The 16,734-nt window shown below is 35.2% G+C and overlaps 1 protein-coding gene across 3 annotated transcripts in view; it reads left to right on the top strand.

Annotated features, from left to right (window-relative positions):
- LOC110448376 (neuron navigator 3-like) overlaps positions 1-13,689 on the top strand; it is a 479,162-nt gene extending 465,473 nt beyond the window's left edge. For all 3 annotated transcript variants that reach the window (XM_021494571.1, XM_021494572.1, XM_021494573.1), the window contains 12 exons: positions 1,045-1,223; positions 2,024-2,171; positions 3,156-3,315; positions 3,605-3,702; positions 4,211-4,300; positions 4,648-4,816; positions 4,987-5,158; positions 6,270-6,485; positions 7,247-7,515; positions 8,334-8,452; positions 9,154-9,372; positions 11,271-13,689. In XM_021494571.1, coding sequence (XP_021350246.1) covers positions 1,045-1,223; positions 2,024-2,171; positions 3,156-3,315; positions 3,605-3,702; positions 4,211-4,300; positions 4,648-4,816; positions 4,987-5,158; positions 6,270-6,485; positions 7,247-7,515; positions 8,334-8,452; positions 9,154-9,372; positions 11,271-11,405 — 1,974 coding nt within the window. In that variant the 3' untranslated portion in view covers positions 11,406-13,689. The remainder of the gene's footprint in view (positions 1-1,044; positions 1,224-2,023; positions 2,172-3,155; positions 3,316-3,604; positions 3,703-4,210; positions 4,301-4,647; positions 4,817-4,986; positions 5,159-6,269; positions 6,486-7,246; positions 7,516-8,333; positions 8,453-9,153; positions 9,373-11,270) is intronic.
- The last annotated feature ends 3,045 nt before the right edge of the window (positions 13,690-16,734 follow it).

The following is a 16,734-nucleotide window of genomic DNA, read 5'->3' on the forward strand; positions in this document are numbered from 1 at the left end:
ACCAAGACAGGCTGTCATTGGCTGTAAGTTCACATTGTTTCTGTTCAAAAGGACAAAAGGCATGGAGACAAAATGTTGGCATCATAGATTTCAAGTCTATCTTAAAAAAAAATGTTGATTTCACAAATTTTTGCAACAAATTTCAGTTATGTGATAGACAGAATCTTACACAAGTTCTCTTTGTTTAGGAGTTTCATGAAACAAGTCACAATTTTTCAATTTAGATTACTAGAGACTTGTTAAGTTGAAAAAATGTGAAAATGAAAAGGAATTTATTTAAGATTTTAAGAATTGAATAAAAAGTGCATGTTTTTAAAATTAGACTTTAAAATTAATTTTCTAACATTGATAAATATGTTGTTTCACCTGGAACGATCCCAGTTTGAAGGAACTTAACACCTAGGTTATGAAACAGACAAGTAAACAGTCTTAGACATTTTCAATGAAGGCTGCAAGTTCAGCGAGTTTAAGACATTTTTCTATCCTAGAACATGGTGCCAGTCATCTGTTCTTCATATGAAGGATTTTCTTTTTATGGAAAGAAAAATTGATTAAATCTCAGATACAACCTTGGTTTTATAATTAACAACAGATAGAATTCAAAAAGAAAAGAAATCAATATTTTACCAGTATGCAAAAGGTTTGTGCCTCGCAAGGATATAAGTCTTTCAAGAAAGATTACAGCCAATTTCAAAGTCAGTGATAAATCAATAGTGGTCCATTGTTAACCCATTAAAAACTAATTTTTCCTGGGCTTTTCACTACAAAGGAACAACGATTTTTCATTTCTGAAAAATGAGAGTGAAAAAATAAACATTCAAATTTTTAATTTAACTTTTTTTTTTATGAAAAGTCAGATAAGAACATTTGAATATTTGCAATGTCAACCATGATTTGATAACTGATGCAGTTAAAAGCTGTGTTTTTTTCAATTTATGTAGAAAAAGGTCAATGTACAGTATAATATTTTGTAATCCCTGTTATCCATATATTTTGGCAAACAAACAATTGTACATCAAATCTTTCTTTTTTTTCCTCCTACAGTTACGAAGTTCATTCAGTAAAGCGTTTTCACGGAAGAAGAACCGGAACGGGTCCATGTCTGATTGTGAACTGGACAGCACAAGCTTCCGGTCTAATATGTCTGCTCCAAACTCCCCTTTGCTTCAAGTCCACATGCCAAACGGATCTGGGCTCATCAAGGGATCCCATTCTTCGTCAGCGTACGTATCCGTGGTGTACATATATATGTTCTGTAAATCTTATGTCCCTACAACCTCCCCCCACCTCTACCCCACCCCATCCCAACAGATATATGCTACAAAGATCAGACCTATAACCATGCTTTTCATTTCAGTAATAATAACCACAACTTTAATATGCATATTCAATACAAACACCCATCTTTGTGGCTAAAAAAAAAAAATCCAAAAAATCCCACCTTCCTTCCTTTCACTTGACTCATATCTCGACATTAGAGACGCAGTGATCTCCCTTCCTCAAATATAAGGTCTGTTCAGTGTAGAAAGGGTAAAAAAGGTCTCTATAGACAAGTGATCTTTATAGACAGGTAGTCTGTGGACAGACTTTTTGTTCACTAGCGTACAATGTTTGTGTTATCTTCAATGCATGATGAAATTGAAACATTCAAATTAGAATGTATAAGAGACAAACTGAGGAAATAAGAAAAATTGAAAAAAATGTGTAATATGTATTCAGAGTGGCATAAAGGGCATGTATCAGTCTTGCACCAATATTGTTTTCATCTACAGATAGTCTAGTTTATCCAGCCACTTACATTGATTACAAACAGGACTGACTCAATCACCCCTGAAATTTCATAATGAACTATTCCAACCTTTGAATTGGAGGAGTTCAAATGTGTCTTCAGGGGTTAAAGGGTTAATGTTTTCATATCGTTAGAGATATCTTCCAAAATACTGGCTGGATAGCGGAATGTCCAGATGAATGAGGCTTGCTGTAGATGTCTCCATATAGTAACGGTGTTTATTTCTACTGACAGGCTGTACGAGGCAGAAGACATGGGATCTGTTTTAGAATTACGAAAGCAGTTACGTGATAAAGACATGAAGCTGACCGATATCCGACTGGAGGCGCTGTCGTCTGCTCACCAGTTGGAGCAACTGCGGGAAACAATGACGAAAATGAAGGTATGAAATTAGGATGGCAAACTAGGACATAATTATAGTAAATCAGACTTGCACACATCTTTTACTTGAAGATAGGATTTCAATTTAGTTTGTCACCAAGCCCATAAGTGTCGTGAGGAAATCTGGTCATTTGTTATACAGACCCAAAAAAGGCTGAACTCCAAATGTTTTGCCACTTTCTCACTGTAAAAGAATAGCTATTTTTGTTGCGTATATTATTTTATTTCCAAGGAAAGCGCAGTAGTTTTTGCTGCATCCTGTCAACAAATTGTATGTGTTTTTTGATTCCGTTGTTTACAATAAAATTGACAGATATATGGATTATGGGGGAAATGCTTTGATATATGAAACTGTATAATACGACCAGTTTGATTATACTGCTGTCCTGTTCACGTCCGACATCAAGATATAAAACATTGCGTGGACCTCGTTACACAAACAGCTGCTCCGGAAACGTGACAGAATCAGTGGCAGTGGAGCCATTTGGTGGCAGCGGTGGGATTAGAAAGAATCATTGGGGCGAGAGGAGAATGGCAGACTTACAATTGTGGGGAATGTGTCACACACAATGTTTGTCTGTCCAAAGACTCCACAGTTGCAATGATTGCCCTTATTTAAGTGTCTATTGGTACCAGAATGCCATAGGGGGCGTAATGTGATGAAGAGTTTATGTAAATTTTATTGGGTTTTCGTCTGATGCCTGAAGGAAACGAACGCCCCTGTGAAAATAATTGCGCACCTTAAATGGTTAGAGGCAGTTTATATATACTGATTGATGAGCCGGGAATTTAAATTAAGCTTGTCTACGGCAATGGATGGAGATTTAACATACTATAATCTTAGTGCCATACATTCAATGTCTGCCTTCAGGGTAAATGTATGTTATCATACAACGGAGATGGTGTTGGGGTTTTCAATTGTCTCACGTAATGATTGGATTATATATCGGTTAAATACATTGTTTCGTTTTTTTTCTGTTCACAGTGTGATATGGGTGCCTTGAAAGCAGATAATGATAGATTACAACGAATGATGTCTGCGAGAAATTTGAACACATCCCAGAATTCCCTGGCCCACTCACGAGCAGGAAGTAACAGTGATACTCTTGAAAGGTCGCTCAGCATGCAAGAACAGCCTAGTCTAGGTAATTATAACCACACCATTGAACTAGCTACAATAGAAATATTCATCAAACATTCAAATTTTATGCAACCAAAATCATTACCATATTAGTCTACACTTAATTATTACTGGTAGACATATGCTGTTGGCTTTGAAGGAACTCCTAAAATTATTTATCATCAGACTCTAACAGATATTGGTAGTTTCTGAAAAATGCAGTTATTTCCATCTTTCATTATTTAATCTTAAATATACCCCATATATACATAGTCCTCTTTTAAAAATGCATCATTTTACTGCTCTGTTTTTAGAAATGTTGCTAGCGGAGACTCCCGACCGGGAGGGGAAGAGAGTAACTATTATGGTATACCTCGGCTCAAATCCTGACCCCATGAGGATGGGAGTAGAGGTAAACTTCTTTAAAGACTATTTTTGATTTTCCTTAAGACCCTCTCTCTGTATGACTTGCTAGATACATTTCTAGTTTTGTGTTGTCTCCTGCATTGCGCAGTATCATGTTCAGTAACGTTATAAAACAAATTTGTTCTGGCACCTTCTGGAATGTCGTCAAGTTTCTCATATATATCTGTAGATACTTGGGTCACATACACTTCACTCCTACAGACAATTTTTCATAACTAAGAATAAATGATACAAAATAAAAATAAAATAAAAATTCCATTCAATAAGGTGAATTGTATGTATCCCAGAGGACGTCTGCTACGATTATATATTGGTGCTCTAAATTTTGAAGAAAAAATCCATGATTTTTTTTAAAAATTGCTTGAAAATTATCATCAATAAGATTGTTTGAAAAAGCATTAAAATGCCATAATTTTATTCTTCAGACTATCTTTAAATTACTATTTCTGTAACTCTTTCTTCCTGATAGTAATTTTATAAAATTTCTTTTTCAGAGACCTGCCGAAGTATTGATAGGCTCCTTGTCAGTCAGTGGGAAGACGAAGTGGGACATTTTAGACAACATTGTTAGAAAAATATTAAAGGTAAATAAATGTCCAGTTTTTTTCAATGTTAGCTAGGTTATTGGTGATTGGTATACTGTTCCAACATTATATTCCGTCATGGTGAATATGAGTATTTATTAACCTATTTTTGTATATAAGGTTAATATCATGATCAATAAATGAAAATGGACATTTTTTTTAACCCTTTTTTTCCAGATTTGAAAAATTTGAAGTACTATGTTTGTTGTCTTTTCAAATATTACAACAGATATTTTTTTCTTATTCATTTTTTAATTTTTACATTTAAAAAAAAAAAAGGCATTGTAGTTCTGTCTAAAATTAAGTGCATGACCTGTGTCAGATTATGGTTTTTCTTATTTTTTCAGGAGTATGTGTTACGAGTTGATCCTGTCACAAACTTAGGCTTGAGTGCAGAGAGTGTTTGTATGTACCATATAGGGGAGATAATCCGAACTAAAAATGCGGATTTACCAGAACTATTACCCGTGGGCTACCTGGTAGGGGACACAATGCAAATAGGAATATGTCTCAAAGGTAAGTCTCCAGGAACCTCACTTTATATTTGATACAGAAATATTATATATTTCATAATTTTCTACAAAAATTTATTTTATTTCAAAAAAAAAAAACAAAAAAAAAAATGTTGTAACATTGACATCTCTTAATTGACTTACCATTTGACCTTGGATGACCTTTGATTTCAGGTACAAAGCAAAACAGTGTGGACTCGTTAGCGTTTGAGACACTGATCCCCAAGTCCATTGTCCAGAGGTATGTGTCCCTGCTTCTGGAACACCGCCGTATTATCCTCTGTGGTCCGAGTGGCACAGGCAAGACATACCTGGCACAGAAACTCGCGGAACACCTGGTTCTCAGGTAGGTTATAGATTATCATACAGGTGTGATCAGATTTGCTCGATAGGATCCATCACCAGGTTTGCGATATTGTACTGTAGGTTTTTGGTATCCATGCCAGTTGATGTAACCCGAAGTGTCACTTTTAGTGTAATCTGATATTTGCATGATAACTTATGATATTGTCTCTTTTAGGGCTTGCAACGATTCATTAACATGACGATATGATATGTGTCCTGATATATATAGTAACAGTAGAATCGAAGCGAAAAGACAAGTTTCAAATTTTAATGGTAATATTACAACTGGAAAGTAGAGCTTGTCCAAAATTGGCATGACTTTTAAAGTTTCACACAGTTCACGTCTTCCGACGTGCTTGCCGAGCTGGAGCTATTGTTCATCATGTTGGAATCAATATGAGAAGTTGAAATTCAGAAACGACAAAATCTGGAAAATATAGTGACCTCCCAAAGAATATTGTGTATTGTACCGTATTCAAAATATGGCAATAAGTTATTGTTGCATGATATATCGTTGCCACCCTATTATCTCTTAAATTACGCTGTTCTTTATTTGAAAGATGAATTTGTCACAAAAACCATGTACATGGAGCGAAATTAAGTCTTAATAATGAAGCCCCCACTAATCTGGTCATCCTGCTATCCAGCCAGTGTTTTAAGGGACAAATGACTTTGTCGTATACAACAGTGACACTGTGAACCAGCTGTTTTTCCCAATCTAGACACATCTGACGAAAAGGGAGAGTGGTAGGATTACGGAGACTTGAAACCTGTCTGTGCTGACATAAAAAAAAACAATCATTTTTGGTTGGATATGCCTTTGTGTCAATGACATCTGAATTAATGAGAGAGTGTCTTTTTTGGATATAAGATAATGCAAGATATCTCAGGATGTTCTAAAAGTCAGGTGTCAGTAATGTCAGGTTTCACTGTAACCAGTCGGGAGTCAGTAAAGTCAGTGAAGACAGGTTTCACAATAAGAGTCAGGTATCTGTAAAATCTTAACAGACATCTTTCAGTCAGGAATATTTTGTGCAGGTACATGTATGCCATTATAACATTGTGAGGCCTTGTAATCAGAATCTCATACATGCTTACATGTCATGCATCAGGTCTGGGAAGGAACTGACTGCTGGTTCAGTCGCAACCTTCAACGTTGATCACAAGTCAGCTAAGGAACTACGGCAGTACCTGTCCAACATCGCCGACCAGTGTGAGAACTCGAGCGTGGGAGAACTGCCGAGCGTCATCATCCTCGACAACCTTCATCACGTGGGGTCTCTGGGCGAGGTCTTCAACGGCTTTCTCTCCGTCAAGTACCAGAAATGGTGAGTTCTATATTTATCAGCTCTCTACTGCCGAATTCCTGAAAAGTTCAGACTTCAGAGCAATGACAGTTCACTGTCAAGTACTAGAAATGTTTGGAAGTATATGGTCAATGCAAACATTGTTTTGCTGTCAAGTTATAGAGATTGTAAGTAGATCAGGGTTAGACTCTATTTGATTTGCTAGTCCTACATCAATGTAACTATAGTCCAAGATTTCCTTAAGTGCAGAACTTCAAAAGTAATTGACTGTAGATAGACATTGAAAAACTACTGTCATAATGATACGGGGAAAGTTTAGGAATTTTGTTAATATTGTCATTCAATATAATTTAGGCAGTTTTCATGAAGGAAAATTCTTATTTAATTATTTATCCCTCAAATGATATTATGATAGCATAAAAAAAAATTAAAGTCGAAAGAACCAGTAAGTTAGTGTCAAACCCTATAGGCATCTTTATAAGCACTGTAACACCTGTCATTTCATTGAAACCTGGCTAATAGTCAAAACATTTTCAAGGATCCTTTTCCGTCTTTCTTAACGATACCTTTTACAATTTAATTGTAATGCCTATTTTTTGCTTGCCGAAATGTTGCAGAATAATACAGCTTTACTATATTTTAAAGGAAATGGTCATTCTGACTTAAATTTACTCCTTTCTACTCTTAAAAGAGGATTGGGAGGGGAGATAAAGTTATGTGTAAAAAAAAAGTTCAGAAGGAAAAAAAAAAGTGTAAAATCTTTAACTCTTTATGTTTTTCAGTCCGTATATTATTGGAACTATGAACCAGGCGACGTGTTCCACGACCAACCTCCAGCTCCACCACAATTTCCGATGGGTGCTCTGTGCCAACCATATGGAGCCTGTCAAGGGTTTCCTGGGTCGCTATCTCCGCAGGAAGTTGGTGGAGGCCGAGGTACGGACAGGTATTCGTAACAACGACCTCAACAAAATCATTGATTGGATCCCGAAGGTCTGGCTCCATCTCAACAAGTTCCTGGAGACTCACAGCTCATCGGATGTCACAATAGGTTGGCTTTTTTTTATATAAAAGAGAAACCTGATAATTTATGTATAACATTGGTATTATAATCTGTACCCACTCTTATGATGTTTTTGCTACATAAAAAGATATGGAAATCAATTATGATGATTATTTTTATGAGAGATTAGGTCATGTGAACTTGATTTAATTTCTGTTTATCTGAAATTCTAAAATGTCCAAATCATTCTTGATATACAATAACTGAAACTATAAAAAATAATGTTGTGACGCTGAATTTTTTTTTTTGATCAAAATTGTGCTGGTTTGATTCGAGTGGGTTAAAAGCTAGGTTCTCTTACAATGCCAGTGTTTACAATTTGGGTGAATTAATTCTGATTTCAATGTTTAAACTTTCAATGTTTAAACTTTACCAGGTACTGTGCTTGTATCTTGTATATTTTACTGCAGTCATTGTTGCACTGTGGTTTGGGAATCAATTTCATGACGTGTTGGGGGTCAGTCAGGGTCATTGACATCATTAACAATCAGGGCTTCATATGTAAATAATATTTACAGACAGTATATGGTGGTTATACATTCATAAATTATTTTGATTGATCAATCAATGCCGTGTTATATCTCAAATGACTAAGAATCATGATTGGGTTGCACAACGGTAAGCTGGATATTGCGATGTAAATTATTTTTGCAATAGATTTTGGGACTTTCACATCGAGCTCCAAATAAAACGAAATGTCACCAAATCTACTGGCATTGGAATATGTTCTCAACCTCTTCTAAAAAATTAGTGAAAGAATGTGTTTAAGTCTGAGGTCACATGTAGTAACGTGTTGTTTATTGTAGGACCGAGACTCTTCCTCTCCTGTCCGATGGAGATCCCAGGCTCCAAGATATGGTTCACAGACCTCTGGAACTACTCAATCATACCCTACATGTTGGAGGCTGTGAGGGAGGGGCTACAGGTATTGTATATTACAGGGCATGGTGGTGGTGGGGGGGGGCTACAGGTATTCAATATTACAGGGAGTAGTGGGGGGGACGGGTATTGTATATTACGGGGAGGGCTACAAGTATTGTATATTACAGGGAGTTGTGGGGGTACGTACATGTATTGTATTTTACAGGGAGTAGGGGGCTTGTAGGTATTGTATATTACAGGGAGGAGGGGCGGGCTACAGGTTTTGTATAAANGGGGGGCTGGGCTACAAGTATTGTATATTACAGGGAGCTGTGGGGGTACATGTATTGTATTTTACAGGGAGTAGGGGGCTTATAGGTATTGTATATTACAGGGAGGAGGGGCAGCTACAGGTTTTGTATAAAACGGAGTAGGGGGTATTGGTATTGTATATCATTGTAGTGGGTGGTAAGAGGTATTGTTAATTGTAATGGGTTCTACAGGGATTTGTGAATCACAGGATTAGCTGTATGGGAGACAATACACATTCTTAAATTACAAAGCAAAGAGAAAAATAGTAATTCTTAGCCAAAATGTCTAAACCAAATCATAAGATGTGTCTGATTATCAAAATTTCAAAATGTTTTAAAAGGAAAACTTATGTATTTAAGTATCTGAAAGAAATTTTCCAGTTGTTATTATTATCTATGTCAAAAGAAGCTAGGTCCTGGAACATTCCAATTAACCATATTTGTCAATTCTAAGGTTTATGGCCGTCGTGCCCCCTGGGAAGACCCCACTGACTGGGTGCTGGAGACGTATCCATGGGCAACAGCAAAAGACGAGGACCCTGCATTACTGCGGATCCGCCCAGAAGATGTTGGTTATGACACACAGGGTGTGATCTCTGCAGGATCAAGCCCGCAACCACAGAAGGCCAAAACCTTGGAGATGTCGAAGCAAACAGGAAACGGAGACCCATTGGTCAGTGATGTTTAGTCGTCCTGTGTGAGATACCTGTCTGTTTACGAGTCGTCCATTGTCAGAGTTGTCTTTCCTTGTTGTCTTGGTAGAACTGATCCGTTTATTTTTCCTTATTTATTTCTCAAGTCATGGAACTTTAACCAGGTTGTTTTTTATGTCACATAGTTACCTCCCTTGTTATCACCATCCGTCATCAAGTACACATGCACCTAAAGTGTCGTATCGTTCCGTTACGTGTGTAGTTGAGGAGTTTGTGTCGCACCTACATCAGGCATGTCTGCATGAAAAGCATGATCTGTTTTTGGCACCTTTTCGTTTTCGATGTGTAGAATTTGATAGACAAACCATTTATAGAATTCTAAGTGTTTTGTGCTAAAAATAGAATGAAATGCATCATGTAGTCACGAAAAAACGATGTCTGTGGATCAAAGATTTAAGGTATTTACACCGTGATAACTCGTTCACCCCTGACATTTCATCATGAACTATTCCAACCTTTGAGTTCAAATGTGTCTTCAGGGGTGAATAAGTTAATTAATTCAGGTAGTTTTCCACAACAGTCTGGATTAAGGAAAGCTAATAAGATCAATGAATAAAGCAGAGAGCACTTTAATAAAAAAATTGAAAGGGTTGTATGTTGTTTAAAATCTTTAAAATCACTTTTGGTCCATGTATGAGAAATAATCAGAAAAGCTGTAACCCAGTCTTCATTATGTTACCGAACATAATATAAAATCTTCTGATCCACAGGCGTTGAGTAATATACAAAGAAGCCTTGGTAATTTGGGCAAGATCACTTCCCGGAGGAGGAAGAATAAACAATAATGTTTGATACAGAAGCACTTACCCAGAAATTATTCAGAAAACAATCTTTTGAAATTATGAAATTATTCTTGTTGGGTATTTGACTGTGAAACTTTCCGAGTGTCAAGATTACCAAGGATTCGCTGTGCATAGTTTTTCAAGCATCTGAAGAAAAATGTTTGAAGAGAGGAAGAAAACTGATTACCTTTTGTTCCCATAAACCATCCAAGTATTTACATACCCCTCCCTTCCGTGGTGCAGAGTAACTTCCCCTGTTCCCTGTGCCATTAGGTTCAGCATGTCACGTTCAAATATATTTTCTCTTTGAAGATGAAATACCGTGAATTGTAAAAGAAACATTGAAGCAATTAGCAATAAATTTGTCATCAACCTTAGAAAATGTCAAACAGATACATTTGACAAAAGATGAAATTAAGTAAAAAAAATAATGTGTTTGGGTGGAAAATTATTTTAGTGAAAACATTTTTCGGTTAAATTTGGAGCTATTCTTCGTTGACCTGTGTGTTTCTTAGAAAACTATACAACAAATATATGCTAATTCACCATTTATCGTGGAAATCTTGCACAAAGAATTTAACTCAAAACGTTTGTAAAGTGTTTCCTTATCGTGGTCGAAGACTGTAATTATGTAAACTAAGCAACTGTGGAATTCCTTAGAAATTAACAGCTAATTAATGGTGTCCTGTTTTCTGTTTCTGTAATCAAGTCAAATCTGTTTTGTTTAAGTGTAAATTACATACGTGTCCTTACTCACAAAAATAAGAGGAATATTTATTAAAAGGAATTTGGATATCGGGTTCTTAAATTTTGGCTACTTTAAACTATAAATGGTATAGTTTTTATCTCATGAAATTATATCTTAGTTTTAAACAACCACACCCTTTATAAATTCTGAACTAACGCTTTAGAGTAAAAAATGTAATTATTAAAAAAAAACATTTCATTAGGGCTACATGTCATTCATTTAAAATAGGATTTTCTCCGAAACTGCTTTAAATGGGATTTCATCTGATTGTCAACCTCACTATATGAACATGCTGGTTAAATTGCATTATTACCTCCCCTTATTTCAGCTTAGCATGATCATGCGCCTACAAGAAGCTGCAAATGGTTCGAGCAGCGCTCAAAGCCAGGATAGCGATTCTACAAGTCTGGACAGCTTCAGTAGCCACGACATTTCCACGTCGAGTGTCGAGTCCGCTCTGTGAATGCCGCGTCATGTGTGACGTTGTAACCATGTCCTGTGATTCCTAGCGACCAGTTAAAACTCCCCGACATCCCTGCATTGTTCTATTAATAAACCTCCGTTGGTAGCTGCCTTTTTGTCATAACAGACTTAACATGGTGCTAATTTTAGACGTGGATATCAACTACTATATTACGTGATTTTCTCCAAGGCCAAAATGGAAGCATGCAATGACGTCGTAAGGTGGCGTATGACGTTTCATCTTTACCGTGTGTTTGATCTAAGATTACTGTGCGAAGAAGAGGATGTAGAATTCCATTGTTATGTGTTATATATGTAGTTGTGTTAATGGGTTCGTAGAGTTTATCTTAAAGATATCAATCTGCGTGCATTTCCAGGTGTTCGGATATTCTTGATTGAAAATTTCGATCTGCTCATTTAGTTGATCAAAATCACTATCACTGCAATAAGCTCTTGTTATAATTCTCTGCATTAAAGTTACCTTAGGACCCAAGTTTGATTTATTCATCAACATGCAGACTGAAGTTCTACTTTTTTTCAAGAATATTTGAACACCTTTGTTGATATACTGAATTTTTTTGTTTTTGTTTTATGAAGTTTTAAACTTTTGATGTTTTTTTCTCCTTTTATTTGACTGTGTTGTTTGTTGCTTTTATTGTATGGTATTTGTGTAGCGATACCTAAATGTGATATGGCATGGTTGGTTGTCTCCCTTGCATGGGTGGTGTTTTGTGTCCTGTGTCTGTCCTACCGTCAATAGTATAAAACTATGTCACAATTATCCGATCATTACTACTTTTCATTAATAAGGTGGACAGGTTAAGAAATTTTTGAAATAAAATATAAATGATAAACACATTTAAACAGAAAAATATCATTTCACAGTAGTTACCATTTCATTTTGGAATTACAAATGTAAGTGGGAAAAAATGCTCGAAGAGAGCATAATAAATGGCCAATTTATAGGAGAAATTACTGTATTCAGAAATTATGAATGTAATCAGATGATAAATGGATAATCACCTTATCTGGAAATTATAAAAAGCTATTGACGAAATTACTTGGAAATGGAGCTTCATAATCAGAAATTCTGGTAATATCTCATAGCTGTTAATCGTTGTGTCAGATTGTCAAAATGTTACCTTGAAATTTATGAGCGTTTCCGGTAAAGTTATGTCTCTGTATAACAGGTCCTTCCTCAGCAACTCAATCAGGACGGAGACGCATGAATCTCGGACATAGTTGGCCATCCCAAGTGTGCCAAGGGACATAGCTTAGAATGCTCTAAGGGACATGAATGAGAATGTTCTAAGGGACCTAACTCAGAATGTCCTAAAGGAAATGACTTTCATTCATTAGAGAAGCAACTCAAAATGTACCAAGGGACATAACTCAAAATGTACCAAGGGACATAACTCAGAATGTGCTAAGGGACATAACTCAGAATGTGCTAAGGGACATTATGTTAGTGAGTGCCCAAGAGGAAAGTTTCATTGCTTAATTATAAATTATACAAAGGAGCACATTTCTGAAATGCACAGTTGAAATAATCAGCAAGTAAATTCTTGGCTTATACCTAGATGCATGTTTTTGAGAAATGATACACCTAGTATCAGCAAACTTTTTATCAAAGTTAGATTGTCATGGAGTGGAAGTTTTTTCATATCCTATATGTAAATTTTATACCCAAGTAGCTGCTTCTGCACAAGACTTGTATAGAAAACGCCAACAGTCAGGTTGACCTTTGACCTAATCACTTGGGTGTAAAGGTCATGTTAAAGGTATGTTTAGTTCATGAACATGTATGAGCTGATTCATGAACTCTTCATGTCTCTGACCCTGACATGTGGGTGTGACTGTGGTTTAGAGCTGTAGAGCCCCTTTGGTGGAGGTTTATCTCGCCTTCTGATTTCGTTGCGGAAGGTGAAGGACGTACGTAGGCTGTAGGTATAAATAGACAGAACATTGTTAAACATCCATGTAGCAACAACAGTTACGATATCACGTAAGAGTGTTGTCATCGCTTTCCACCATATTCAACTTTGAACTTTGTACTTGATATTGTCAACCCAGTTTGTGCACAGCATTTGTAATGAACACAATGGCCTTCGCAATAATTGTCCCGCTATAGTCATTGTACAGCAGAGTGTTTGTTGACAACTCAGTCGCATTAAATTATACATCTGATTGAGGAACATTACTTCCCCTTGGGGGAAAAAAGATGAAAAAAAAGATATTTAAACAATCTGTAGCTGATTTGAAACACATGGAGAAACGTAAATTTGAAAAAGAAAAAAAAAGAAAAAAACGATTGTAATATTTGATTGATGAAAGAGAAAGGCTGATTTATCAACAGGCATTTTCATTCCCTTTTACTCAAATGCTTATGTTAATGGCGAGTAAGTGCCAATAGTATTTCAGGGTGAAGGTTTGATTTTTAAGTATGCTTGATCAGGGCCCGACAAGCTGAATGTTCCTATACTTGATCGGGTCCTCAATGTGCAATATGCTTTATCGGGGTCAGAACATTATGACCCGAAATGTGCAATATGCTGTATGAACATGTTTTTATTCTATTTGTCATTACTGCACCTATTTGATCACCAGCTGTTTTCGAATTCCACTTCTGGAATTTTTCTGACAAGGGGGCTTAATGGCCTATACAACTTCCTGGTGAAAAAAGTTTTAACGGGTAATTCTTTTTTATATATTAGAACTTGAGATTCTTGATAGAATAATAAAATATGTTCAAGCTCCATCACAACAACAAATTTCATAATTTGAAATTCTTCAAGAAGAAAGAAACACATTTAAACTTTATAACAAATAAAGTTTTCATAATTTGGAAATTTCCTCTTGAGATATTTTTTTATGTCCCATTGATTGAAATTTCAAATATTTTTAGATATTATTGCAAAATAAGATGGACCCAAATTCTTTCAATATATCACAGTTCTTTTGAAGGAGATGTTCTAGAACATTTTTTTTTCTGTTTGGTATATGGTATGGTTATGCCGCATGGAGCTTATATTTGGAGAATTTATGATTGGCTGTTTTGTAATGCTTATATCCAGCGTGTTATTGAAAATGGTATGCTCTACCAATTCAAACAAAACCATACCTTTTAAGGAAACATGTTTGCTTGCATTTTCCAAAACTTTATCATCATAGGCCTGGGAATTTTTACAGCATTGAGTTTGTAAGGTTTTGTTACAGCAAATAGATTTCAGGAGTTCTTAAGATCTTTTGAGATATAAATGATTTCAAAGATATATATATATATATTTTTTTCTTTTTTTAACCCTTTCACCACTGTGAACCATAATGGACTCATCCAGATCAAAGCGTGGTTGTGTTTATTTAAGTATCATAGGGGTGAAAGGGTTAAGGATTTGCACAGGATCAGTCTCCATGGTAACATTTTGTCTCTTATGAATAAAAGAAAAGTCCAGGAAAAGTCATTGTGCAATATATTTCTGTCCAATAAAAAACAAATATTTGAACAAAATCAACCAAACTGCTGGATATAGAAATATACTTTGTATAGAATTTACAAATATATGAGAATACCAAAATAAGTTATTATTTTGTCATATTGAAAGATTATCCGATGGAAATAAAGGATATATCTTCCGATGGAAATGAAAGATATATTATCCAATGGAAATGAAGGACATATTATCGAATGGAAATGAAGGATATTTTATCCAATTGAAATGAAGGACATATTATCCAATGAAAATGAAAGATATATATTATCCAATGGACAGGATGCAGTGGATTAATGAATATTTCATCCAATGAAAATGTCCAAATTATGCTAGTGTGATGTATATTAAGTCTAGTCACTGAAGTTTCCTATACTGAATGCTATTGGCCGAGGTGTGACCTGATAAGTATTTAAATGTATGAATGAGAGAGTGGTCTTTTAGCGTGTTTTATCTTGCGAGCTTTGTTTGTATACTATGAAGTACGGACAGCAAAAGACATTTTATTGAGATTGTTACGTATTTAAATCCCTTTACCTTGTACAGAATGAACATTATCGTGTATAATAATTGTAAAATATGAAGTGTTGAGGATTCAAAGTTTATCCATTGTCACGTTTCTCTCATCCCCCCTTGTTAAACTTATGTTTCCATGTTAAAGAGTTTACATGGGTCCCAGATAGTGCTACCTTGTATAAATTGTAAGGTACAACATGCCTGTTGCTAACGGCAACAGTCAAATACAAAAAGAAATAGGAACAGATTAATCCGTAATTAGTTTGTTGATAACTGTTGTAAATTAACCTTATAACAGTGTGTACATGTCTGGTGTTTCGGTTGCAACGTGTGTTAACTCATTCACCCCTGAAATGTCATAATGAACTATTCCAACCTTTGAATTGGAAGAGTTCAAATGTGTGTTCAGGGGTAAATGAGTTCATTCATCCCAAGACCATGACTGTTCTTTTTTTTTTACTGTGTTTTTTAAGACATTTCATAATTATTATGATTAATTAATTTTACATCTGTACACAAAAGCATCAACTTATAGAGAAAATATACTTTCTCTAAACTTACTGCTGAAAACTGCATTTTTGCCATCTATAAATATCATTCAATTTTGGTAGAACATAAACAGATTTTTTAATTTTTACTGCACAATTTTACTCGGAGTTTAAGATCAATTTTATACTTTTTCTGGCGTTTATCATTTCATTTCCTCAGGATGTAATTACGTACTTCATTTTTTATGTGAATATCTTCACAATATATTTGTATTCGGAATAAGATTCATCAGTTGAATATATTTGTATGTTATAACTTTATGTATATTATTTATATCTGTGATGGAAGGTGTTTTTTTTCTCAGAACTTGTGCAGAAGTTCAACAATATAATTTATTCAAGATTTGATACAAATCCCCTGAATAAAGAATTTTTATTTAATCTGATATTTTTTTGTTATTAACTATCTAGTTGTATCGATTTTAATTTAATCATACTATACAGATCTTCCTTGAAACATTTGTAGTTATCAGTACTGTATTTAAATGAATAATGCTTTACAATGAAACCTTGAAAAGAAAAAGCTGAAAGCTGATACAGGAGGTGTTCAAGGGAGACAACTTTTAAACTCATAACTTACAGGAGAAGCTGTTTAAGGGAGACAACTTATAAACTTATAACTTACAACTGATAAACATAGGAATCTGAGGTGCTACACAATGTCAACTACTCGTGATATTGAAACAAACTTCATACATTATGTAAAGAGATATAAATGATCTTTTTACGCAGTTGTCTTTAGCTAATGAATGTTAGAGCTCAATTGTAAAATGTCCCC

Source organism: Mizuhopecten yessoensis, unplaced genomic scaffold (assembly GCF_002113885.1).
Source record: "Mizuhopecten yessoensis strain PY_sf001 unplaced genomic scaffold, ASM211388v2 scaffold4025, whole genome shotgun sequence".
NCBI classification, from domain to species: Eukaryota; Metazoa; Mollusca; class Bivalvia; order Pectinida; family Pectinidae; genus Mizuhopecten; species Mizuhopecten yessoensis.